We start from the raw sequence: 26,637 nt of genomic DNA, 5'->3' as shown, positions 1-26,637 counted from the left end.
GAACAACATTTTACCATGGGTTGGTGGGGATGTCCCTGGTGCCAAGAAGCAGTCTGTTCCTCTTGCTTCTCCTGTGACTCCACCTTTGCCCATGCCCAGCCCTCATCACCCTCAGATGTTCCTTGGTGTTTGCCTTACACTCCTGACCTTTCTTTCCCATGCTTTTCAGACTAGTGGAAACCCTGATTATAGAAAAATATGACACTGTGGCATTTTTTAACCAGTACCTTGGCAGTTTTCTCAAATTATTTATACCCTTCTAAAAGGTATTATATTCTATCAGTGCTTTCCAGTCTAAAAACCAAATTGAAATTTTTGATTTATATGTTCTTCATAACAGTGGTATTGAAGCAGAAGTCACGGACAGCAGGAAAGTGTATTAGCTTAATGGCATTTTCTTTCTAAGACTGAGTTTGGAGGAGAAAGATAAACCTAGAGCTATTTCAAGTTCAGAGGAATTTCATTGTCGCTGGTATCAGTGATACAAATCCTATTATTACTGGTGTCTAAAGATACAAATAGCAGTATAGTTTTAATTTTTATCCTAGGACTATGCCTTCAATTTTTCCTCTTATTATAATTTAATATGAGTGATTTAGCCATATTATAACAAATAAAGAAGGCAGAAACATGCATCGTCTCATAAGCCACAGGCTCTTGCAAGTGGTGATATTCATCAGCTTGAACTGGAACTGTGATTCACATCCCTGTCATGTGGAGCATTACTGTAACAAAAGTAATGGGCTTCAAATGTGAATTTACTCGCTTTCTTTCCTTTCCCACCAGTAATATAAAACTGTTAATGTCTTCCATTAACATAATTGTTTTCTCTCACAAATGTTAATGAAAATAATGTCTTGAAATTATAGACCAACCAAATCTCATTGACTTCCATTTTATTTGATAAAACAAAACTTACTTTAAGATACTGTAAAAGTTTTAATTAGGATTATGTTGAAGGCATAAATATTTGATGGCACACATATTCAGACAAAACCAAAAGCATATATGTTCACAGTCAGCCCTTTTTATCTGCAGGTTCTGCAGCCATGGACTCAACCAACTGTGAATAGAAATTTTCAGAATAAAAGTTGCATCTATATTGAACCTATACAGACATTTTTCTTGTCTTTGTTCTCTAAACAATGTAACAATTATTTGCATAATACTTGCATCAAATTAGTAATTCATCTCTATTTTAAGTCAAAGATGATTTAAAGTATGTAGGGGAGGTACATAGGTTCTATGCAAATATCATGATATTTTATATAAAAAGCTTAAGCCCCTAGGAATTTTGGTATCTGTGGATGGTCCTGGAACCAATTCCCATGGATACAAAAAATAAAATTGTATTTATACTAATTAAATTCTCAGTTAATGCTTGGCATAAAATTATAAAGTCCACTGGCCAAAATTATTATTTGATCTATTTCCAATATGACATTAAAGTACCTGCCATCCCTATTAAACTTCCCAGTGCAAAAAGAAAAAAAAAGTAATCATACTCAGACAAAAACCACTACCCCATTTGTAAAATATGGATCTCAGATGATTTGTGAGATGTTAATATAATGAGATGGAACTCAAGGTATAACTAAAACAAGACCTACTTTTTCAGTAATCACCATTGCCATACCATAATAGCTGAACTACAACCAGGTGCAATGGCACACACATGCCTATATTCCCAGCTGAGGGAAACTGAGGCAAGAAGATTGTAAGTTCAAGACCAGCCTGGACAACTTAGTGAGACCCTATCTCAAAATAAAAAATAAAAAGGTCTGGGTATGTATCTCAGTAGTAGAATACCTCTGAATTCAATCTCTAGTACTAAGAAGAAGGGAAGGGAAGGAGGAAGAAATTATATACAACTTTCAAATGTGGAACTCAGACCAATTTCAGCACAAAATGTTAAACAGAATTTCAAAGATGACAGCACTTAAAAATTAGATACATTGAAGAAGATAATTATCTTTTCCTAGTAACAAAAGCTATTAGAATCTTGAACATGTTTCCTCAGCATAGTCCCTCCATGACAAAGTTTGTCACTGACATTCTATCAAGACTCTAAAGACTTCCCCTTCTAGCTGGGCTCAGTGCAGGTCCTGCATCCTCTGAAACACATTCTCCAATTCTCCAACACTCTCTAACAAAACCCCACTGTAAATTCTTGAAGTTTCCTATACTAGTAGTCTTTTTATATCAGAGAAACTAAGGGACCAATAGAACATTGTACTTTTTTTTCTTTTGGTACCAGGGATTGAACCCAGGGGCGCTGCCACTGAGCCACATTCCAGCCCTTTTTGTATTTTATTTAGAGACAGGGTCTCCTTGAGTTTCATAGGGCCTCACCAAGTTGCTGAGGCTGGCTTTCGACTCAAGATCTTCCTGCCTCAGCCTCCTGAGCCACTGGGATTACAGGCATGAGCCACAGCTCCTGGCAGAGCATTGTACTGATTTGAATCCCCAGCCATATTACAGTGACTTGCACATAATTATGTACTCAGTAAATATTTTATAATTCTAAAACATAGGTAGAAATTAAAGATGACTTTGTCAGGTGTATGTGTGATTATGAAGTTAGCAATGATCAAGAAAGAATGACACAAATTTAATACTGGATTGACAGGTTAAAATTTCTCTAGCATTTTTCCAACAGACTGATGGACCCAGGATTACAATCCAAATATCATTAATTTATTATTTTGTTAAGAGTATACTTAATGGACCATAACATTTCCTCACAAATTCTCCCATCTCTTTGCCAATGCACCTAAATAAATTGATCTAAAAATATGCACATTCTTATAGTTGTTGCTTCCCAAAATTTGCTGAAAGGTATTTATCATCTAATATTGACTTTTCTTTATATCTAATGTCCAGGTGTTTTGTGTAAAGGACATTAATTATGTTTTAATATAATTAATTATGTTATGTGCATAAAACAATAGGGACCAATAGATTCAACAAAGACTTCTTCAGCTGATCATGATTGCTTATGCTTTAATCTCAAAATAGATTCTGCTGAAATCCTCTGGTCCTAGTGCCACTACACTGTTTGGAAATATATTGAGAAGCACATTCCGATAAATGTGGATATCTGTTTGCAATTCTTGGGTAGTAGTAACTGATGGTTATGGTGATACGTGTGACGGCACTGATGATGGTGACCTTGGAGTACTGCTTTAAGACAGTGCATCACTGCTCAGTATGTAGCTACCGCATCCAAACAGAATGTATGGGACTGCCATTCAGGATATTTTCTGATATTGTTGTATAGCAGGTCACTCAGAAAACACACCAAGTCCCAGTTTTGTTTAAATCAAAGAGTCTTTATTCTGACCAGCCTGGACTGCTTCCCTCTGGAGCAAGTTGTCTCTCCAGAAAACAGCCTGAAGCTTCAACATTTTAGGTATTGAAAGGCAAAAACCACATCCAGGTTGTACAATTGTTACCAACATCCACCTCCAGAGCATTTTTTATCTTGTAAAACTGAAACTGTACACACATTCTACAACTACTCCTCCTTTTCACTTCCCTTAGGCCCTGACAACTACCATTCCATTTTCTGTCTCTAAGTCCCTCATCTGAGTGGGACTTTGACTTTTTGTGACTGGCTTAGTTCACTTACCACAATGTCCTCAAGGTTCATTCATGTTGTAGCATATGTCAGAATTTCTTTCCCTTTTTAAGTCTGAATAAAATCCCATTATGTGTACAAGCCACATTTTGCTTATCCATTTATCTATGGATGAACACTTGGCATGATTTCCCTATTTTCGCCACTGAGATGGTTAGAAGTGGAGTTACAGAGTCAACACAGGAAAAGACAGGACTGAGCTTGAGGAAGCCAGCTGTCAAAGATAGAGAAGGACAAGAAGAAGAAACTGAGAATGCAATTCTGGGGGTGGGAGGAAGTCATGAAAACTAGAGGAAGATAGTTTTTCAGGGAGAAATAGTCCCAATGTTAAATGCTGTTAAGACTGCAAAGAAAAGAAGCTAAAGATGCCCACAAGATTTGATAGCATGGTGGTCACTGGTGACCTCCAGAATTTTGACGTCTGCTTGGTAACCCTTCATAACAATCAAAGGTTCCTTGAACAGAGCTCTCCACCCTCCTGTAATGCTTCTTGCTTTTCTCCAATAAATATTTACTATGTAGTGAACATAGTGAACTCAGATGACACACTTGAAGCCTTATAAAGGTACTTATAGTGTTTGAGGGATGTGATGAAACTATTCTGTATCCTTGTGGTTTCACGAATTTATAGATGTATTAAAACTCATAGAACTTTACACCTCACAAGAACCTATTTTATTGTGTATTTAAAACTAAAAAGAAATATTAATGGTAAAGGTTTTTCTTATATATGGTTGTGAGGTCTTGGATGTTTATTGTAAAATGATTTTTCAAGTCTTATATGTATCTTCTAAATAGTCCTTGAATTTATATAAGAATTTTTTGGTGGGCGGGGTGCTGGGGATTGAACTCAGGGGCATTCAACCACTGAGCCACATCCCCAGCCCTATTTTGTATTTTATTTAGAGACAGGGTCTCACTGAGTTGCTTAGCGCCTCACTAAGTTGCTGAGGCTGGCTTTGAACTCGTGATCCTCCTGCGGCAACCTCCAGAGCCACTGGGATTACAGGCATGTGCTGCAGTGCCCGGCAGCTTTACACAAGATTTTTAAAAACTTGAATATTGAATAAAAGCAAGTAAAGTTTTAAATTAGGAACTTACAAGAAATAACCAACAATGTAGAAGGAAATATATGGAGATATATGTGTAAATATATGGAGATATATGTCAATATAGAAATATTTAAAAGACAGTAATAAAAAATTCTATTTATCTCATTTTTTTAACAGATAGGAATGGGTCATTTGCATGTAACAAATGATGGACTTCGCCTGGAAGGAGAATCAGAATTTTTATTACCATTATATGCCAAAGAAATACGCTCCAGAGTGGTAAGAAAATGATGAAAGATTTAAATAATTTGTTCTTTGTGAAAAATAAATAATGATTAAGTATTCAGTATTGATGGAAGAAATTTTTAAAAAGCATACATGTCCATACATTCATGGTCTTCTCTTTATTTAAAAAAATAAAAAAACTTGGCTATTAGGTTGTGGAACTCATCTCTGATATCATATTCTATAAAGATTTTATATTCATGTGCTTTGGATCTGAATGTGATGACCTCAGTAATTTAGGCCATAATTAACTAAAGATCTTAGAAATGAACATTTTTACCAAACACCATTTAAGCTTTAATCAATGCAATTTCAGGGCATTCAAATTATCTTAGAGAAATTAGTTCCATAGTAGTATGTTCTGCATTAGTTATTCTAATTACAGATTAAGATCTCACAGAATTATCCATAATCAGGTGCAACATCATTATTAAATAATTGTGTGACTTTAAAAGTAAATCAAGCTGGGTACAGTGGTGCAAGCCTGTAATCCCAGTGGCTCAGGAACTGAGGCAGGAAGATCACAAGTTCAAAGCCAGCCTCAGCAACTGTGAGGTACTAAGCAACTCAGGGAGATCCTATCTCTACATAAAATACAAAATAGGGCTGGGGATATGGCTCAGTGGTTGAGTGCCCGTGAGTTCAATCTCTAGTACCCGCCCCCCCAAAAAATAAAAGTGAATCAAAATTTTCTTTATTCACCTCCAACGAATTCATAAAGAGGAGAGTCAAAAATAAAATACAAAAAAGTCAAATGATTTTTGTAATATGTTCTATTTTTTCTTCTGTTAGACCATAAACTGTGTAGTAAACATAATCATTTTGATGATAGGTTATTGATAAATGATACTGTTTGAAGAGTACAGCCTTCCTTTTCCTTCTGTATTTCTAAATGTGAATGGATATTTTGGTATCTCCTGCCTGCAGAGGCTATACAGCTGCTATAGAGAAATTAGAAAATAACAGAATTACTGTTAAGAAACAGCAGATCTCGCTGAGAAAAAAACACTCCTAATGTAGACACTGGACCCTTTACCCAGCTCTTACTATCAGCTATAGTAGTAGATACAGCATAAAACTTACATTTAAATACCAGAAAGATGAGATACCAGAGAATGCAAAGCATCTAAGTTGTTTTATGCAGTACTATACTGTATCACTTCTAGAAATGTCTTTTTGGAGGTAGGAGTAGACAAATGATACATGCATAAGTCTGATTCTGTGAGCTTATTCTGGCAATACAATTAATCAGATGACATTTCAGGGTGTTATAGCCCTGTCATAAAGGAACGTGGAAAATTAAATCGACATAAATAAAGAATTCAAATATTAGAACATATCCTTTTCTCTTCCATATTTTGGAAGAGATGGGACTGGTAAAATAACCTGATGATAGATATCAGGTGACTAAATCAGAGTGAATGTAATATTCTGGAATTAATAACTTTCAGTAATATTTTATCAGACTTTTTCATCTCCGGTACACTTTGAAAAAAAAAAGCAGGGAGCAAAATTGCAAAAATATTTCAGATAAGCACATATTAAAGTCTCATAATGTGGCATTAATGGATATGTCAATCAACACATAAAATTACAGGAACAATTTGAATAGTATGTGATAACAAAGCTGTACAGAATTATGTAACTAATCTGACCTTCCAACAGTAGCAGCCACCAAACAAAACTGTGCCTCACCACTTCTGTATGCACTGATATGTTAGTTTTCTTTTCAAAGGTAAGTCTAGAAAGTAATTTTACATAAAATTATAGAACATAAATTACTTTATAAACTTGCAAAATTTGCCACATAATTCACTTATCTACAATGCTGGACTAAAAGAATTTCTTCATTATAAATATAAATCAGCATGGTGCTCTGATCTCTAATGTCTGATTATTCAATAACTCCTTGAAAACAATACTGAAATAATGCCTTAAATCCACTCACTCTGCCCATTAACCCAAATACATAAAAATTATTTCTGATAAGACAAAAAGGCTTTATAGGTTTAATATCCCTTAATCTAAATTCTAATAACCAGAGTGTTTGGGATTTGGGTTTTTTAAAAAATATTTTGAAATATTTGCCTAAACATAATGAACTATCCTGGGGATAGGACCCAAGTCTAAACATGAAATTTCATTTATACTTTATATACACTTTATACACATAGCCAGAAGGTAATTTATGTAATATTTGTAGTGCACCTGAATTTTAACTGTAACCCATCATATGAGATCAGGTGTGGAATTTTCCACTTGTAGCATCATATTGATGCTCAAAAAATTGCAAATTTTGGAGCACTTTGGGTGTTGGATTTTCAAATTAGCACTGCTCAACCTATATTTAAAAACATACTATGAACAAACAGAAATGAGACAGAACTATCTGGAGTTTTAGTCAGCTTTTTCCTCACTCTGAACAAAATGCCCAACAAGAACAAATTAGAGGAAGAAAAGTTTATTTTGGCTCATGATTTCAGAGGTTCAGTCCACTGTCAACTGACCCCATAGCTCTGGGCCCTTGTGAGGCAGAACATCATGGCAGAGGGGCATGGCAGGGGAAAGCAGCTCAGGACATGGCAGCCAGGAAGCAGAGAGGGAGAGAGTTCCCCTCACCAGGGACATGCTCCCAGTGACCCACCTCCTCCAGCAACACCCTACCTGCCTACAGTTACGGCCCTGTTAATCCGTATCAGATTTACACAACAATTATATTATCTCATAACCTAATCATTTCACATCTAAGAATTCTTCCATTTGAAATTTGGGGGAACATCTCATAACCAAACCATAACACCTGGTGATAACGTTTTACTCAAAATAATTATCTTTGAGATTCACAGTCCTGAAAAGAAGCAGGTAACCTACAGCCAAAGCCCACAGAATAACAAGAATCAAAATGTCACCTACATGGATGAGACTCCAGCCAGACCACTGCATGAGACAGTGAGGAAGGCAGAAAACAGCTGTAACTACTGCCCGTCCCCCTTGAATAAAGCTGCACACCTGTGGGGAGGAGGCCATAAAGACGCAAGGCCAGGACTGGAATGTCACTGAGGACCGAAGCCCAAAGCCACTATTGTAAGACTGAGAGACCTTGGGATCCAAACAGAAATACAGGATACTCAGCCAATAGTGGCATAAACTAGCAAAAGTTTTTCTATTCTTACTTAACAAGAAGCAGGAGGGGCAAGGTCAGCACTGGTTCAGAACTCAGCAAAGGTTGGCTCCAGCATCTTTGCCATCCTCTGCTTCCCTCCGCCCCTTCACTAGACGACTGCTAGACCATATCCACGGCCCATGGCAGAGCAACGGGCCATATTGGTGCCTGTGTGCCTTCCATTAGAAAGCAAGAGCTTGCCTAGAAACTCCCTGCCCTGCCCTCAGCAGACTGCAGCTCACATCTCATTGACCAGAGTTGTCACTTGGCTACCCTTAGCTATAGGACAGGATGGGCAAACAAGCATTTAGCTTCCCTGCCTTCACAGTAGAAGGCAGTCCTTTTCTAGTAAAAGAGATGGAGAGTGCCTGTTGGCTCAAACGACCCAAAGTGAACCCCAAAAGAGCCGAATTTGTATAGACAAGGGAATGAATCTTACAGCTCTAACCTGCTCTCCCATCCAACAGAAAGGTACAAAAGGGGCTGGGCGGTGGCATCTAAAGATTGCATTCCATCACGGAATTGTCATTGCCAGGTATAACTTTGGATGAGCAGTAATTTACTCTGTCTGAACTCAATTACCTCATTTCTATAATAGGTACCTACTTCATAACGTAGAAGATGAAATGAGGGAATCCCAGCTAAAACTATTGGTAAAAGTGTTAACTCTTCTAATCATGATAGTTATTTTCTAACAATGCAAAAACAAGTATTGAGGTCACATCACTGGGCAAAATGAACATCACTTGAAAGATCACATAATTCCCTATTCTTTGGGAGGACATTCAGTTCTTCTGCATGAAACATTAACCCCTGAGTCCCACAGTCAGATTACTGCAGTCCTGTTGAAAGCAATTATTTATATAAATGCAAGATCATCTACATAACAGAGGCAATCATTCAAAATTATGATAACCCAGAAAACACTTACTTGCTCATGACTTTAATTCCCAACAAAAAGTTCAGATAACAAAGACACCCAACAAATTGTTAAAACTTTTTTAGAATTAAATTTATTTTTAACTGACACATAAAACCATAAAAATTATTTATATTAATATAGTACTGCGTGATGTTTTGATATATGTATACATTAGGTAATGTTTAAATCAGGTTAAAAGGGGAAATATTAGATAATTATACTTGCCAAATTATACTGGTATATTACCTGCATGTACAAATATGTAACAGCAAATCCCACCACTATGTACAATTATAATGCACCAATAAAAAAAATTTAAAATAAGAAGCAAAAATAAAAATAAATAAATAAATCAGCTTAAATGTAACTATCTCCTCAAATGTTCATCTTTTCTTTAAGGTAACAACATTCAAAGTTATTTCTCCCAGCCTTTTTAAATGGATAGTATTTTTGTTATCTATAGTCACCCTATTGTTATTTATAGCCACCCTACTGTGCAATAGCACCCCAGAATTTCTTATGCCTAATTCTAACCTGATACCCATCAATCAGGCTCTCCTCATTCACCCACCTTCCTATTATCTAATTTCTCTCCTTAAAATACGTCTTCTTTGGTCATAAATAACAGCAAAAGAATTCGAATTCCTTGGAAAAGAAAAAGCAATAATTTGAACTTGATCATATCAGGCATTTATCTTGAAAACTGATTGGCACGTTGTAAACAGTATGCATAGCATTACAAACCCATAAAATTGTTATAGTTTATAAAAAAAGTTTATACATTTATTTCTTTAACATAATGTAATCCAGGATTTTTCACGGTTTTAGCCAAAAATTTATAGAGTTCTAGGATCTGTGGCAATGGAGAAATTTTATATAACTCTGGCTTTTTCTACAGATATGAAGATATGATATATTTAGCTGATTTGGTAAATCTCTTTCTAGGACTCATCTCTGCTTCTGCAGTCAACTCAGAATGTTACCGTCAATGCACGCAACTCAGAAGGGGAGGTCACAGGCAGGTTGAAAGTGGGTGAGTCCAACTTCCTCTCAGCACTTTGTATGCATGAGGTCCATGAGCAGTGCTACACAGATAAATTAATTTTTATTCTAAGGAATTCAAAGCTTATTTATGAGTAAGAAATCATAAATTTTCTAAATTATATAATGTGTTGACCACAGAGAATGGTTAATACCAAAGGAAGGGGTAAAGAAGCTGGAAGCACAGTATGAAATGCTTTAATCCAAATTGTTTTGTTTCCAAGAAATAGAAGACCTTTCAACTGAGTGAAAGGAAGAGAATATTTATTATAGCGCATGCGCATACACACACCTCTTAGTGACCAAAGTAAAAGAACTAAAGTAGCTGTTCTCAAGAGAACAGAACCAGAGCTGAGTGCCAAAAGCATATACATCATCTCCTCCTCCTTTCTTCATATGTCACTCTTTCCATTTTTCTCACTTCTCTCTCTCTCTCCTTCTACCCATATGCTCCATTCTCCTCCTTTCCAGGGTATCTCCACCCATCAGTTCCTTTCGGGTATATGGCTGCATCACTTCTGTCTCTACTGATCCTGCAGGGCCTCCCTGGTTCTGTTGTTCTCAGCATCAACCACTGTCATCTCAAATTATACAAATTCTAAAATGTCAACAAAGTCCCCTAATTAACCCAATTCAATCATTCAACCAATGGCCTTTGGGTCAGCTATGCACACCTATCCAATCAACTAATGACATAGAATAAGGTTCCCTAGGAATGAGGTCACATGGAAGCTGGCAGAAGGAGAAAAGGACCAGCAAGAAAGAATATGCACTTAACCCTCTTTATCTGTAGGTTCCTCATCCTCAGATTCAACCAACCACAAATGGAAATCAATTTTTTAATTGTATCTATTCTGAACATGTATAAACTTTATTTTCTCATTATTTTCTAAACAATATACTATAGCAACTATTTTCATGGCATTTACATTGTATTCGGTATCCTAAGTCATAAGAATGATTTAAAGCATAGAGAAATATTGGGAGTTATATGCAGATACTGTGCTATTTTATATAAGGAACTTAAGCACCTGTGGATTTGGGCATCTATGGGGATCCTCATGGATTTTGAGAAGCAACTGTAGGTGATAGAAATAACAAAAGAGCTGGTGGAAAGAATGCATGTCATTCTCTATACCTCAATCCTATACAGATCTGTTGAATCTAGGAAACTGGATTGCCCTTGTGATTATCGGGAGAGAGATAAAAGGTGCACTGCCAATGCAAGCTGATAACTTCCATTGCACTGTAAACAGCATACATTAACCAGATGATGACTTTTATTATACTGATACAAGGTGTTCCATTTTTTATATTGTTTTAATTTTTATAGCATATTCTGAATAATGAATTGCATTTTTCTTTCACTTAAAAATGAAACATTTGATCACTCAGTCCAGTGAAATTTCCAGTTGCTCTAGAAATGGACCTGAGTTGACCTAACATCCATATTCTTGAAACTTGGGATATCAAATTCTATTTTCCTAATGAGTTATACAGTATTACAATTTTTATCATTTCTTTAAAATCCTTAGCTGCCTAGATTTTAAATGTTTGTGGGGGGTTTTGCTAATTTTTCACATTCATACAAAACGCATATTGAATGCCTGTGTACGTTTCTATATGCTGTTTTATCATAACATATGAAGAATATGCAATTATTACTTAGAAGCACCAAAAGTAGAATTATTTACTCTTGTAAAACTTAATTTGCATAAATACTCATTTGCTTATTTATCTTTTTGTTAAATATGGGTTTACATGTAGCAAACAAAGAGCTCAGAAATAATACAAACATGCCTCTCATTTCATAGGTAGACAAATGCAAGTACTGAAAAGCTAATTTTTTCAAGAACACATAGCCACTTAATTGAAAAGTGAAAACAGGAATGACCCAAGAAGTGCTTCTCTCAGCTGGCTGTTTCCACTAGTCCTCCTGCCCATCAATTTCCTGAAATTACATGTCAGTAACTATTCTATTGGTTGCAAACATAGTTTCCACTTCTGTCACCAAGGAATGACTAGGTGTTATACAGTTGTTGTTGTTGTTGTTGTTTTTAAGTTACCCATTGAAATTACTTTGGTCAAAAATTTAAACCTCAAATCTTTAGTTTTAAACTCATGCCACATTGTTTCTAAATTCATGACTTATCCTAAACCTTTGTCCAGAAAGTCTATTATGTTGAGGACCAAATTCAAGAGCCTTTTCAGTAAATGACTTCCCACAGTCAAAATCCTTCCAGCCTCACATTTCCTGGAAGATGTAAACTTGAGCCAGTTTGGATATTAAGTTGTAATTTATGGGAAGTAGCCAAATTAATCCTATTTAATTAAAGGAATAGCTATTTTCTATTCAACCACTAGGGGGGGAAATGACATGCAATACAATCAAAACCAAAAATACTGATTAAATTCCAAAGGAAATCAAACATTACAAAGCGTGTTCTAGGAACTGGCATTTCAAGTCTTTGAACTAAATGATGCCAAATCATAAGCAACAACAAGGGGGTTTTACTAGAGGTATATGCAGCTCTGGTTATTAGAGCTAATTTTCCTTTAATTTCAAATAGCAAAAATCAATCACAGCTTAAAAATAAAAGACACATCAAGAAGTGTGTAAATTGCACCTATCCCAGTTGGTATGGCTAAGAGATGAATTTTCTGAGAACTGAGCCAGGCTGCAACCAATGTGTCCTACATAAACAACCACCAAAACTAGGTATAAACATGCCCCCAGTATGTCCCTGGCCTTTACCTCAAGGGATGTCTGCAGTTTAGGCAGTCTAATCACGACAAATGCCCTGTGGAGATCTTCAAATTACAATGAAGTAAACACAGTAGCTGTCAGTCAGTGTTTCATCACTGTGACCAAAACACCTTACAAGAACAACTTAGAGTAGGAAAAGTTTGCTCTGGGGTCCGTGGTAAGGTGGAGGGAGCATCATGGAAGAAGGGCATGGCAGAGGAAAGTTGTTCACTTCATAGTAGCCAGGAAGCAGAGTGGGCAGGGGTGGGGAGTCAAGGAACAAGATAGAATCTCCAAGGCCATGCCTCCAATAACCTACTTTCTCCAACCACACCCTGCTTGCCTATAGTTACCATCAGAACAGTCAAACTTTCAATTATCAACCTAGCAAATGTACTGATTCACCAATTAGGTTACAGCTTTCACCTCTGAACATTGCAACATTATCTCACACATGAGCCTTTGGGGGACACCTAATAGCTAATCCATAACATTCATCCCCTGTCCGCCAAACTGAATGTCTATCTCACAAAGCAAAATGCATTTAGTCTATCTTTAAGAGTCCAAATAGTCTTAACGGTTTTAGCAATGCCCGAAAGTGCAAATTTAAAGTCACATCTGAGCCTCAAGACAAACTCCTGGTTGTGAGCCCCCATAAAAGTAAAAAAATATTACATATATCCAACATACAATAGCACAGAGTAAATGTCTCCATTTTAAAAGGGAGAAAGAATGGAATAGACAGAAGAGATGGAACCAAAACCAGCCAGGCAAACATTAGTTCCTGCAGCAACATGTTTGACATCAGGGGCACATGGCAGTGAGATGTGATCTACAAAAATCTCTGCATTCCTGCTCCTATGGCCTTGCCTGTTGCAGCCCACATGGCCTCTCTCAGGCTAGCTCTCTCCAGAGCTGGAAGCTTTTTCATTTTGGGAGACAGTCCACATTACTAGTATCTCTTAATTTCTAGGGTCTCCATTTTAGCTTCAGCTTTTCCTTGACTGCTACATGCATCACCCTCTCAGGGGTAGCCCACAGGGATTTTGACCCTATTAAAATTTGCCTAACCTTCTAAGCCTTTTCTTTGAAATCTCGGTGGAAGCCTCCATGATGCTCTAACTCTAGTATCCTGCATTCCTGAGGAAACAGCACAGCATGAGCAATGCCAAGGTTTATCACCTGCTTGAGCAGTAGCTACCCCCCACCCACCTTGGATCACAGCCATAGTGGCTTTTGAATCCCTGAGAGACTGAGCACTGTGAAAACAGATTCTGAAGAAATAGCTTTTTAGGCACCCAGGGTGCTCCCATAATGTCTTTTAAAAGGAGTTTTCTCTTTTACACCTTTGACCCCATGATGGGTGTGGTCTTGCTGATTTTGAAATGCCCTCAAAGCATTGTCTACATTTCTCTATAATCTCTCTAACAACCCACCTTTTATGGCCCCAGTTTTATATGTACATTTTTGTCTAAACTGCAAGTGTTTAAATTTAGTTTTCTGGTTTTTGCTCCTGGTTCTTACAGTAAAATGGATAAAATTTTGTCAGCAATACCCACACCACCACCTGAATGTTGTGTTGTCTTGAAATTTTCTCTGCCGGATTGATTAGTCCATGACCTTTAAATTAGGCTTTACAGAAAGTCTCAGCACATGAGCGAAATACAGACAAGTCTTTTTGTCAGAATGTAACACAAATGGCCTCTAGCTTAATTTTTAGTAGAATCCCTGGTCCACTCTAAAACCTCACAAGCCCGGTCTTTACTGTCCACATTTCCTTCAGCGTTTTGGTCTTTTGAGTTCTAACCAGAATCACCTACTAAGCACTGTTTACAATATTTTAAGACTTTCTCAACCTGAATCTCTTAACTTTAAAAAAATAAAAATAAAAAAATTTAAAAATATAAGACTCTTTCTTCAAACCGGTTCCAAAAACTTCTTAACCAAATGGTCAGATTAGTCACAGCAACAACCTCGGCCTGCCACCAATTTGTGTGTTAGTCACCTTATCATCATGGTGACCAAAATACATGACAAGAACAACTTAGAGGAGGAAAGGTTTTTTTGAACTCACGATTTCAGTCCATAGTCAGCCAACTCCATCACTCTGGGCCTGTGGTAATGTGGAGCATCATTACAGAATGGAATGGTGGAGGTAAGCTGTTTTACATGGTAGCCAGGAGGCACAGAGAAAGAGGGAGGAGCCTGGGGACCAGATATAATCTCTAAAGGTCTGCCCTCAGTGACCTACTTCCTCCAGGCACACCCCAACTGTCTATATTTACCATTCAGTACAGAAGTCCTTTAAAATTAATAATCAAATGAATTTTCACTGATTAGGTTAAAGTTCTCATAATCTAATCATTTCACTTCTGAATATTTCTGCATTGTCTCACACATAAGCTCTTGGGGGATACCACTTATTCACACCATAACAGTAGGGGAGCTGCTGATGTTTATGTTTGTGGTAGTTGATTTTAAATGTCAACTTGACTGGATTAAAGAATTCCTCTTCACCTGGTAAAGCATTATTTCTAGGTGTATCTATGAGGCTGTTTTTAGAGGTGATGGTATGCAGTTAGACAGACTAAATGGAAAAGATCCACCCTTATTTTAGGCAGGCACCATTTGGTCAGTTGGGAACCTGAATAGTACAAAAAAGGCAGAGAAAAGATGAATTCACTCTCTCTCCTGAATGCCCTCATCCTTCTTCCCTTGTACATTAGAACCCCAGGATCTTCAGTCTTGGACTCTAGGACTTAACATCAGCATCCCCTCTGGTATTTCAGAACTTTAACCTCAGGCTGAGAATTATACCATCAGCATCCCTGGTTCTGAGGCCCTTAGACTTGGGCTAAGTCATGCTACTGACCATCCCTGGGTCTCCAGCTGCAGATGGTCTGTTGTAAGACTTCTCAGCTTCTGTAATCATGAACCAGTTCCCATAATAAATTCCTCCTCATATATCTATCTTGTCCTCCTATCTATCAATCTGCACTTGTGTGTGTGTGTGTGTGTGTGTGTCCCTGACTGGTCCTGTCTCTCTGGACAACACTGACTAAACTAGTTAATGCCACCCAGAAATCTAAATCACTTTCCTCAATACTGAAAGATCTGCTCTGCTACAGTCACAGTCTTGGATCCAAAACTTCAATGACATTTTCAAGGCTTTGATCTTACTGAGAAATAAGAATCTCATTGGTCCATCAAGTTTGTTAGAGTTCATTGAACTTCTCTATTCAAAGAATTGTTGTGGTAAGCTTTTGAGAAAGACTATATATTCAGTGTGTATCTGATATAAATATAAAACATAAGTATTATAAGATGAATATAGTATTGTAGAATTTCATGAACATAATGTTAAGAATAGTAATGCAACTTACAAAGATGTCTTTGGGTAAAATAGTTGAACTCAATGCAAGAAACATTTGGAATGATGCAAGAACTGTCAAGCATTACCACAAGTACATATCTCTAAAGTCACTAAGATATAGGCTACTGCTTTAAAATCCTTTCTAGGGAAATAGGAAAGAAAGTATGGCAACTCAGAATATGAAAATGAAAGACCTTCTTAGTGAAGAATACATGGGAAAGAGGAGCTCCAAACACAGCACAAGTTTGGAACAGGTTTTGAAAGAATTTGAGAAAAAAAAGTTAACTCTAGCAAAGGAGTCTAAACTTCTAACCATTCAAGGTTCTGCAGAAAAATTACTAAAGCAGCCTAGAGTATTCTAAGGTGAAGTATGAACTGAGGATAAATTTTTTAAAGAGAGAGAAAGAGAATTTCCTTTTTTAATATTTTTTTTTTTTTAGTTTTCGGTGGACACAGCATCTTTATTTTATTTTTATGTGGTGCTGAGGATTGAACCCAGCGCCCCGTGCATGCCAGGCAAGCGCACTACTGCTTGAGCACATCCCCAGCCCCTGAGGATGATATTAATTGACCTTGTCTCCAGACTGGTGGATATTCATGAGTCTTTTTTCTTTAGCTTTGATCACCTTATGCAGAGAAGTCTGCATCTCCATCAAAGAGAAGTAACCAAGAGCCTTCTTTATGCTGCACCCACATATTATGGTTTAGGACCATAGCCAACAGTTTTTCTATGGACAAGAACTCTGGAGAAGGCATGACAGAAAGAATCAATGCTAAAAAAAGAACATCTAGATGTTCTCACCATGACTTAAAGGCCCCTCAAAAATTGCCCCAGTCTAAAACAAACAAACATAAACATGTGATGATATCTGCTAGAACTTGAATTCAGTTCTGCGTATCAAAGCGTCAGATGTTATGGAGGAAATTCTGGGGCAAGCCTACAAAGACCTTGGTAGAAGCAAAAATGTGAAAATATGAGCATTAGATGCCAAGTTAGATGCCAAGTATTACATTACAAAGAGGGAAATTTCTGGAAGTTGAAAAAGAGGAAGAGAATGTTGAGAAGGGTAAAGTTCAGTGGGAAAGAGCCAGTGTCATGGAGGAGGAGGATGCCCATGTGGTTGGGTGGATGTGTAGCACTCTTCCCTGAAGAATAATAAGAACTTTCCAAGAAGCTGAGCAGCAAGTTCATGGAGGGGCTGCCACCCTCAGCACTAGTTGAGTTCTCACCCATGAAGACTTGCAGAAAATCTACCCAGTACATTTGAGGAACATACTCAGGCATGCTCCAGGAAAGTCCCCAAACAGAAATACATACATAAAATACACAGGTATTTTTGCTTAAGAATTTTGAACATTGGCATAAAAAATCTCAGGACTGACAGGAATACAAGACTAGCAATGGCAGTGACAGGAAATACCCACAGAAAAGGAAGAAAACCAAAATAAGTCAATTTTTCAGTTCCACAAATAAATAGAACTTTATGATGATGTGTTATATCCAGAATACCCAATTAACTATAGGTTCTCTTTCAGAAGAAAGCACCTGGCATCATAAGGTGGACTTTGGGGAGAAAAAGAGATAGAATGAAGTTACATTCCACTTCAAGGATAATGCTATATTTTAATTGCTCTGAAAAACAATAAACCAAAAAAAATGCCTCCATACATTTAAAATTTTAGAAGCACTGTACTTTGAAAAATCTAATCCAAAAAGAGAAACGGGGGGCTGGGGATACAGCTCATTTGGTAGTGCTTGCCTTGCATGCACAAGGCCCTGGATTCAATCCCCAGCACCAAAAAAGAGACAGAGAGAGAGAGAGAGAGAGAGAGAGAGAGAGAGAGAGAGAGAGAGAGAGAGGGAGAGAGAGAAACAGGAATTTGCTTTAAAGACAACACAATGTTTATTTTTTAAGGACATGTGTAACAGTGAGAGTGTGTAACATTATTGTGGTTGGCAAAGTCATATCGAAACAAGAATATCTGGTCAGAGAAGTATGACTTCATTTTTTTTTTTTTTTTTTGGTACTGGGGATCTAACCCAGGGACACCCAACCACTGAATCACATCCCTAATCCTTTTTATTTTGAAACAGGGTCTTGCTAACTTACTTAGGGCCTCACTAAGTTGCTAAAACTGGCTTTGAACTTACCATCCTCCTGCTTCTGCCTCTCAAGGCTCTGGGACTATCAGCATAAACCATTGCACTCAATGTGACCTCCTTTCCACACCTGTAGGTAACCAGTCTTTAGTTTTGACTTTACCCTTTTGTTTGTAAAAATGAGCAGGTCCATGTGTATTTTCTGATATCCCCTTCATACTTATATGAAAGGTAGTATGCAATAGATAGTGTTTTTATGCTTTACTTTTTTATTTAACAGTACATCCTGGAAATTACTTTATATCAATTCATAGATTCTCCCTCATTGTTTTTTTTTAATAGTTGCCCAGTACTCCATTGACAGACATCTTATAGTTGTTAAATCATCCACTCATATATGCAGGTATCAATATTTTTTATTATAAATATTGCCACAAAGTATGCCCATTGCATAAGTATTTTGTTTTCTTAGAGGCAACCTTTAAGGTAGCTAGAAGTGGGATTGATAATATGTGTATACTTACTTTTGTCAGGTTTTGCCAAATTTCCCTCTAGAAGTTTGTGGCAATGCAGGCATTCTGCACCAGCAATGTAAGAGGATGCCTGTCTCTTGACAGCCTCACCAATAGAATGTGTTTTCACTTACTTTGGAATTATTGGGCTTGGGATATGGCTCAGTGGCAGAGCTCTTGCCTAGCATGCATGAAGCCCTGGCCAATTATCCCAACACCATTTGTTTAAGAGGTATGCTAAAGGAAACAATTAGAAATGTGAAGAGAGAAGCTACCTAATGGGAGAAAATCTTTTCAAGCTACTCTTTGGCAGAAGATTAATATTTAGAATGTATTCAGAGCTCAAAAAACTTTTCACAAAAACAACCTAATAAATGGGCAAATGAATTGAACACACGTTTCTCAAAAGAAGAAATACAAATGGCCAATAAATGGGGAAAGAATTGTTCATCATCATTAGCAATTAGGAAAATGCAAAATTACACTGAGATTTCATTTCAGGTCAGTCAGAATGGCAGTCATCAAGAATGCAAATAATAATAAATGCTAGAGAGGATATGAAAAGAGAGGAACACTTTTACACTGTTGGTGGGACTGTACTACCACTATGGGAATCAGTAAGGATGTTCCTCAAAAGATTAGGCATGGAACAACCATATGATCCAGCTGTATCACTCCTCAGTAATGAATTAAAGTCATCTTACTACAGTGATACATGCATACCCATGTTTATAGTAGCACAATTCACTATAGCCAAATATGGAACCAGCTTAGGTGTCCATAAATGGATGAATGGATAAAGAAAATGTGGTATAAATACACAAAGGAGTTTTATTCAGCCAAAAAGAAAAATGAAATTATGGCATTTGCAGGAAAATGGATGGAATTAAAGACCATCATGTTAAGCAAAATAAGTCAAACTCAGAAGGTCAAGAGTCATGTGTTTTCTCTCATATGTCAAAGCTAGAGAGGAAAAAAGAAAAGAAAGGTGGGGATGGATCTCCTAAAAATCAAAGGGAGATCAGTAGAGGAAAGGGACCGAGGTGTGGGAGGCAGGGAAGGAGGGGGGAAATGCTGGACAGTGATAGTGGCCATATTATATGGTTATATTGTGTGCATGTATTAATCTGTAACAACAAATTCCATCCTTTTGTACAACTATAATGTACCAATAAAAATGTGAAAAAGAATAAGTACTAATAAAGTAGAATAATTATAGCAATAAAAAATAAAATAATGGGAAGTGAAAAAAAGTATTCTGATTCTTATATCCTGCTACTTTGCTGAGTTTTAAAAAATTGTTTTAGTTGTTTTTGACAGGATCTTTGGGGTTTACCAGATGTACTATCGTATCACCTGCCAGTGAGAGGTAGTTTTACTTTCCTGTTGAATCATATGCCTCTAGTTGATTTACTTTGTTAGCTGCATTGACTAATATCACTATTACTATCTAAGACAGTTTTCTATTACCATAATGAAATACCTGACACAGGATACTTACGAAGTAAAAAGAGGTTTATTTTTACTCATGGTTCTGAAGGTTCAAGTCCAAGATCAGGCAGCCTTGTTGGACTAGGCCTGGGGTGAAGGTGGTACATTATGGTGGGAGTGCATGTTGGAGTGAGCATTCACTTTTGAACCAGAAAGCAGAGAAACCAAGAGACCAGGTCTCCATGACCTAAGGACCTCCCACTAGATCTCATTTATCAAAGGTTCCCCAGAATGTCCCTATACCACCAGCATGGTGACAAGCCTTTATATTGGACCTTTAGCGGACACTCAACATCACAAGTTCTATCCCAGCTCTATTTTGCATCCATTTCTGTAATTACTTTGTCCATCCCTTGTAAGTCCTTCACAAATGCAGCTCCTCTGCTTTCCCCATAGGCTTCTCAGTGCTCCCAGGCTCCCATGGGCCAGAATTGTGCAAGAATTTCCGCAGCTGTGGTCCTGGCACTTGGACATTTTTCTCCTTGATTCCATTATTTTTCAGCTTCTCTTCAAATCCTGCTGAGGGTGTGGTCTGTGTAGAATTTTTATAGCTGGGAAAGCTATTCCTTATAGTTTGGGGAGAAGATTTTGGGGAAGTTGATTATTGCAGAGCCACCACTGTCTTCAGCTACCCATAAATTCATCATTTTCCAATTTAATAAAACATCTTCATGGCATTATTTGAATGGCTCTGTAATGTTGCAAGGAATTCATGTATATAATAATATGATTAAACAATACTCAAATATTGAACTTTTTTTCCATCCAGCTAATGCCACAATTCTTAATTCAGGCTACTATTATAGATTTAGTAGACATTCAATAAATATTTGTAAATAAATGGAGGAATGATGGGATGAACTGAGTTTAAACTTGGAATAGGACTCCAAAAGATGAGACAAGGCAAGGTAACCTATCCAAGGAGGTCCAAAGTGGAAAAAGTTTCAGAGGCAGGTCTGAGCCATGGCCTTTAGAGGTATTTATAGTCAGAGTGAGAATCAGGAATGAGAAACAGAGCCAAGATTTTGCAACAAAGACAGATGGTCAAACTTCAACAAAGCAAGTCAGGAACAAGGAAAAGGAATTCTTCCAAGGCAATTCCTGTGAACAGCTTGGGAGCATCTGCCTAGTCAATGTGGGTCCACAAGTTCACATTGCAGGGATATAATGGACTGGCCTCAAGAATTGGGTCAGGCTAAACAGGTGTCAAAAATAAATCAGATCAAGTTTAAAAGGCGCATTGTGCATAAAAAACCAGTTGTCCAACCAGGAAGTGATAAGAGTAAGCTCAGAAGCTGGCCTTACAGGTTGGCTTAAGTATTTAGAGCAACAGTGAAGATGTTAGACCTTATACAATGCTGGACTATTACAAGGCGGGTTTCCAGATGGCAGAGGATGGTTAGAAGTGATCAGCTTTCACCCTTTTTGGAAGGCCACTTAAATTTTGTTTATGATTGTCAGATACATTAACAAAAAGTAGCATAAGTTATTTTTCACTTGCATGGATCAACTGGCTTTTTCTGCTCAAAGAATTCTCAAGGCTGGTTCCATTTTATTTCACTTTATTGAGTTATTTTAAAGGATCATTAATGTTGACTTATAAAGTGAAATGAAATAATGAAATAAATAAATGAAATAATACACCAAAAAAGTAGAGAGCAAACTTTATCATAGTTTTGTCCGGTACTTTATAATGCCATATTTGCAGCAACAGAATACACATTTCTTTTTTTTTAAAGGATTTTCTAATATTTGTTTTTCAATAATGATATCTTAGTAAAGATGTTGCAAGGGGGAAAACGTTTGCTAATGAAGCATTTGGGGTGTTAAGGAAGAATTTTCACTAAAATTAATCAGATTATAAAACCATTAACTTTTCTTCGTTTGTATAAGAGTTTTCCATTAAAAATATTATACTAGTATATTTTATCAACAAGGTAGAATTTTATTTCTTAAGATCTCTCTGCAAAAGATGATTACTTGCCCAGATCTAATCAATATCCAATGAGTTCATAAAAACTGGTAGAAAGGTAGTGAAAGGTACAAGATTAATTACAAACTCAGTGATCATGGGTTTATTATCACCTGGAGAACAGTAATTTTTTTTCTGAAGTGGAAAACATTTAAATTTAAACATTCGATGCCAACATTTTCTTTAATGAAATGGAGATGAAATTTTATTTTCCCAAATGCCTTTGCTCAGGCAGTTCCTCCTACTACAGTGCCCTTTCCTCACTCCTTCAAGGTCAGCTCAGACATCATCTTTTCCTGGAGGCCGTTTCTGATCTCAGAAAATGGAGGATGCATTCCTTTCAAGGCCCTTATCAAACACTGCCCATGCTTGTATCCAGCACTTACCGGACTGTCCTGACGTTAGGCTTAATGCTTTTCTCCTTAGTGGCCTAGGAACTCCTACAGGTCATGAGTTACTTCTTATTCATCTATACAGTTCTTAGCATGGGATCTTTAAAAGTATGCAATAAATGAGATAAATGGAATAGATTAACTTCCTTGCATTTTCTTTGAGTAAGGGTTTATATGGTTTTGCTATTCAAATAATAAGCAGCTAGATTCATTTGATGGGTATTTATCAATGTATAAGAAATTATTATTTCAGAAAAATATTAACCAATTAAATTTAATCCCTGACATTCAACAAAACTTCCTAGAATTGTCATAAGAACTTCTGAAAACCAAAACTGTGAACTTGTAATGGGTAAATTATTACAGTTCTTTCCTAGATTTCATATCAGATAAGTTTGTTTTTATTATTTAATACAAATCCATCCTCATATAATAAATATGTAAGACATATCAGTGACCAAGATATGGGAAATACTGACCATGAGTCTTAGAGGAGGAAAAATACATACAATTATCAGGCTTCCTTAAAAAACAGGAGACAGGGAGAAATGAGTTTTCAATTAAAACTACTTCTCTTATCAAAACCATTTATTTCTTATTTATTACTGGAGAGTTTTGAAGTAGGAATTAATAGAATTATATAAAAATACTCTGGTGATCATGTCTAAGACTAATTAATACATTAAATTAAATGATTTACTTCATTTCTACCCCCAAATATTTATAAATACTATGAAGAACATGAGAACACACAAGAAGTTTATAAGATATAATATACTTCTAAATAAACTTACCTTTTATAGACAAGAATATGAAGGGGGCATAAAATAACTGGAGGATTCTTACAGTTTCTTAAGCAAATAATAAAACTATGTTCTAGAGAGGATCCATACTGCTACCTGGGTTGGAGAGACTGGAAGCACAGAAATTGGGAAACACACACACACACACACACACACACACACACACACTCACACACATGCAAGGATGAGTGCCCAGGGTTCATTCATAGTTGGGTGTAGGCATGTGAGGGGTAAAAAAAAAAAATGAATATAAGGGAATACACCCCACAGGGCACAGTGTCTCTTGTGTCCAGCACAAAGTGGGCTACATTTAGTCATCTGTGGAATAAATTAATGAGCTTGAAGTTGGTGGGTCTAGAGCCAGGTGAGGGGATTGAGGTTGGAGGAAAAGTGGACCAGAAAAAAAGAGAGCGTGAAAAAGATAAAAATTTCCTAAGAGCAGAAGAAGGGAAAAAATGCAAGGGAGTTCTTGCATGGCAGTGTTTGTAGCAGGGCAGGCCCTCTTCTGAGAATGATGGCAAAGGAGAGAGTCGAGGTTGACTGTCTTCTGGGTGAACTTGGTCCCCTCAAGTGAGCAGATTGTAAGATGGTCTTTCACAAACCTTGCACTTGAGAATACAAAGCCCTCAGCTGGTTAATAAGAATACAAATTTAATTACGAGTAGAAGAATCATATTATAATGTTATAAATATGAACAAAAAATATCTTTTAAATGGTCATGCATCTATTTGATATTGATTAGCATGTGCTTGACAAATTAATTTTAATTATAGATTTAAGCTTTAAGACTTACAAACTTTAGTCACAGAATCAATAAAACTATTGATAGCAAATCCTAAATGTTTAGTTACTTGGTACTGGATGACATGGCATAGTAAAAAATAAGGATTTCAACATTGCCTATGGTAAATACTTTATAATAAACTGTTTTAATTGATCCTTCAGGTCCTAAAATGGTAGAAGTCCAGAGTCAGCAGTTTCAGATCAACTCCAAAGATGGAAAGCCACTTTTTACTGTTGATGAAAAGGAAGTTGTGGTTGGCACAGATAAACTTCGGGTGACTGGTATGTAGTAACCTTGAGAAAGACAATATCTCATGGAATGCACTTCTGCATTTGTATTTTTGGCAACTTTATTCTGGACTCTTTATTAGATAAGAAAACGTAGTTCGAATCTGTTAACTTCTCTTGGTGGCATAACTTTTGAAATTCTTGTTATCCTCTCCTAGGAGAATGAAATCTCTTCCCCCTCCTGGCTTCCACCACATTTTACCCTTTCTCTCTTGCCAATTGGTGTAACCCAAAGGCTTATCATATATTCCTCTAACATTTGTATAATTCAATTATCTGTTTTTCAGGTTAATTTTATTCCCATTATATCAGGTATTTGGATTTCCTACATTTCTACAAAAAAAGAAAAAGGAAAGAGAACACTTTTGGTGAATAAAATGTAGAATAAGTTCTCATAGTATTCACATTTAACAAAAAGATGAAATGTAATGAAAAGATTGTTTTTCAGGACATATTCTAAATTCACTTGCTAAACTTCTGTAAAGAGTAGAAGGCATAAACAATCAGATACTTATTGAATCTATTCCATACTCTTCTGTCTCATTCTGAAAACCAATAGCAACATTATTCTCTTATTAATATTACCAAACTCTCAAATGAAAACGAGATGTTTCTGACCTAGAAAGTAGACCCTGCCCTAATACAGTATTATGTAGTATTGCAGTATTTTCTAGGCATTAGTGTCTCTGATATTACAAAATGAATGACACTAGAAAGAGTATTAAAGGAAATTGATAATTGCCCGGTACAGACCTAGACAGTTCTACTTACAGGCTTTCAGTTTTATGATGGGGTGAAAGCAATACATATTGGGTTGAAGTCCCACTTCTCTCCCTGGGAAGCAGTGTGCAGTTGATGTGGTGATGCTGGGCGGCACAGTAACCAGAGCTCCCAGCTAGCCACATAATCAACTGACACTGTGTACTCTGTTGCTACACTATGATATTCACTATATGCTAATAGTATTGACTGAAATATTTTTATTTATGAATGGTTTACTGGGATATAACTCCTCACAAATCAAGGAGCTTCTATATAAGAAATATAGCCTTTGCAGATCTAGAATCTATTCCTACTTCAAAAAGTACTAGCTACATGACCTCAAGAAATTATTTTGTCTTTGTTGGCTGTTTCCTCACTTTTATGAGTGGGTTGTTAACAGTATCTTTATTCTTCTATTACTGCTGAATCACATGGATTGATGTGTGCAAAGGAGAACAGAGTTCTGGAGAGAGTATTACTGCAGAACAGAGCAATAGAATCCACAGGAAAAACAGTCTACACATGAGCTTACACTGCCTCAGCCCCACGCCATCCTTCACAGAGAATTAGGAAAATCAACTTTACCTGGCCCAGAGTTCATGCCAGGCTATAACATCATTAGTGGAACAGATGAGAAAAACTGAGAGCAACTATATTATTTATTACCGGCATGCATGCATCAAAACCACCTTGACGTTTTGTTATATTATACTCATATTTATTATATTCACCCCCAGAGTTTCTGATTCAGTAGGTCTGGAATGGTTTTGAGAATCTGCAGTTTGAACACACTTTAGATGATGCTGGTGCTGTAGTTTCAGGGACCACACTCTGAGAACCACTGCCCTATGCTAATGTGATCAGAGTCAATGGAAAAAGCAACAGGTCAGCAACACGTAGACACTTTCTAGAAGACACACCCAAGTTATCCTTTAAAAATAAATAAATAAAAGCCTTCTTCTTCTTTCTTTCTTTTTTTGGTCCAAGGCAGAAAATTCTCCCCCAAATCCTCATTTTTTTTCCAGTGAGGCAAACTAGAACAGATATACCCCCACTTTACTGACTGTGTAACTTCCTTGTCATTATGATATCATACTAATATGAAATTCTTGTTGCCTTGGCAACCTGGGTGACCAGATCTTACTTCTTCTCAGCTCAACAATATGTTCTTAGCTTCCCCTGTAATTAAAGAAAACCAAGAAATTCCACATTTCTGACTTTCCTTGTTTCTCTCCAATGTCTGACTCTCTATGTATTGTGTAGCCTAGACTTTCTCAACAATAACAATATTAACATTCCAAGTTGGATGG

At 36.8% G+C, this 26,637-nt stretch overlaps 1 protein-coding gene across 1 annotated transcript in view; it reads left to right on the top strand.

The window, feature by feature from the left end:
• Nucleotides 1-26,637, top strand: part of Sgcg (sarcoglycan gamma) — a 78,217-nt gene that overhangs the window by 31,779 nt on the left and 19,801 nt on the right. The window contains exons 3-5 of the mRNA XM_071611332.1: nucleotides 4,870-4,971; nucleotides 10,008-10,095; nucleotides 24,440-24,559. Coding sequence (XP_071467433.1) covers nucleotides 4,870-4,971; nucleotides 10,008-10,095; nucleotides 24,440-24,559 — 310 coding nt within the window. The remainder of the gene's footprint in view (nucleotides 1-4,869; nucleotides 4,972-10,007; nucleotides 10,096-24,439; nucleotides 24,560-26,637) is intronic.

The sequence above is a fragment of the Marmota flaviventris genome, chromosome 4 (assembly GCF_047511675.1).
Source record: "Marmota flaviventris isolate mMarFla1 chromosome 4, mMarFla1.hap1, whole genome shotgun sequence".
NCBI lineage: Eukaryota > Metazoa > Chordata > Mammalia > Rodentia > Sciuridae > Marmota > Marmota flaviventris.
This window is presented reverse-complemented; position numbering and strand designations above follow the sequence as displayed.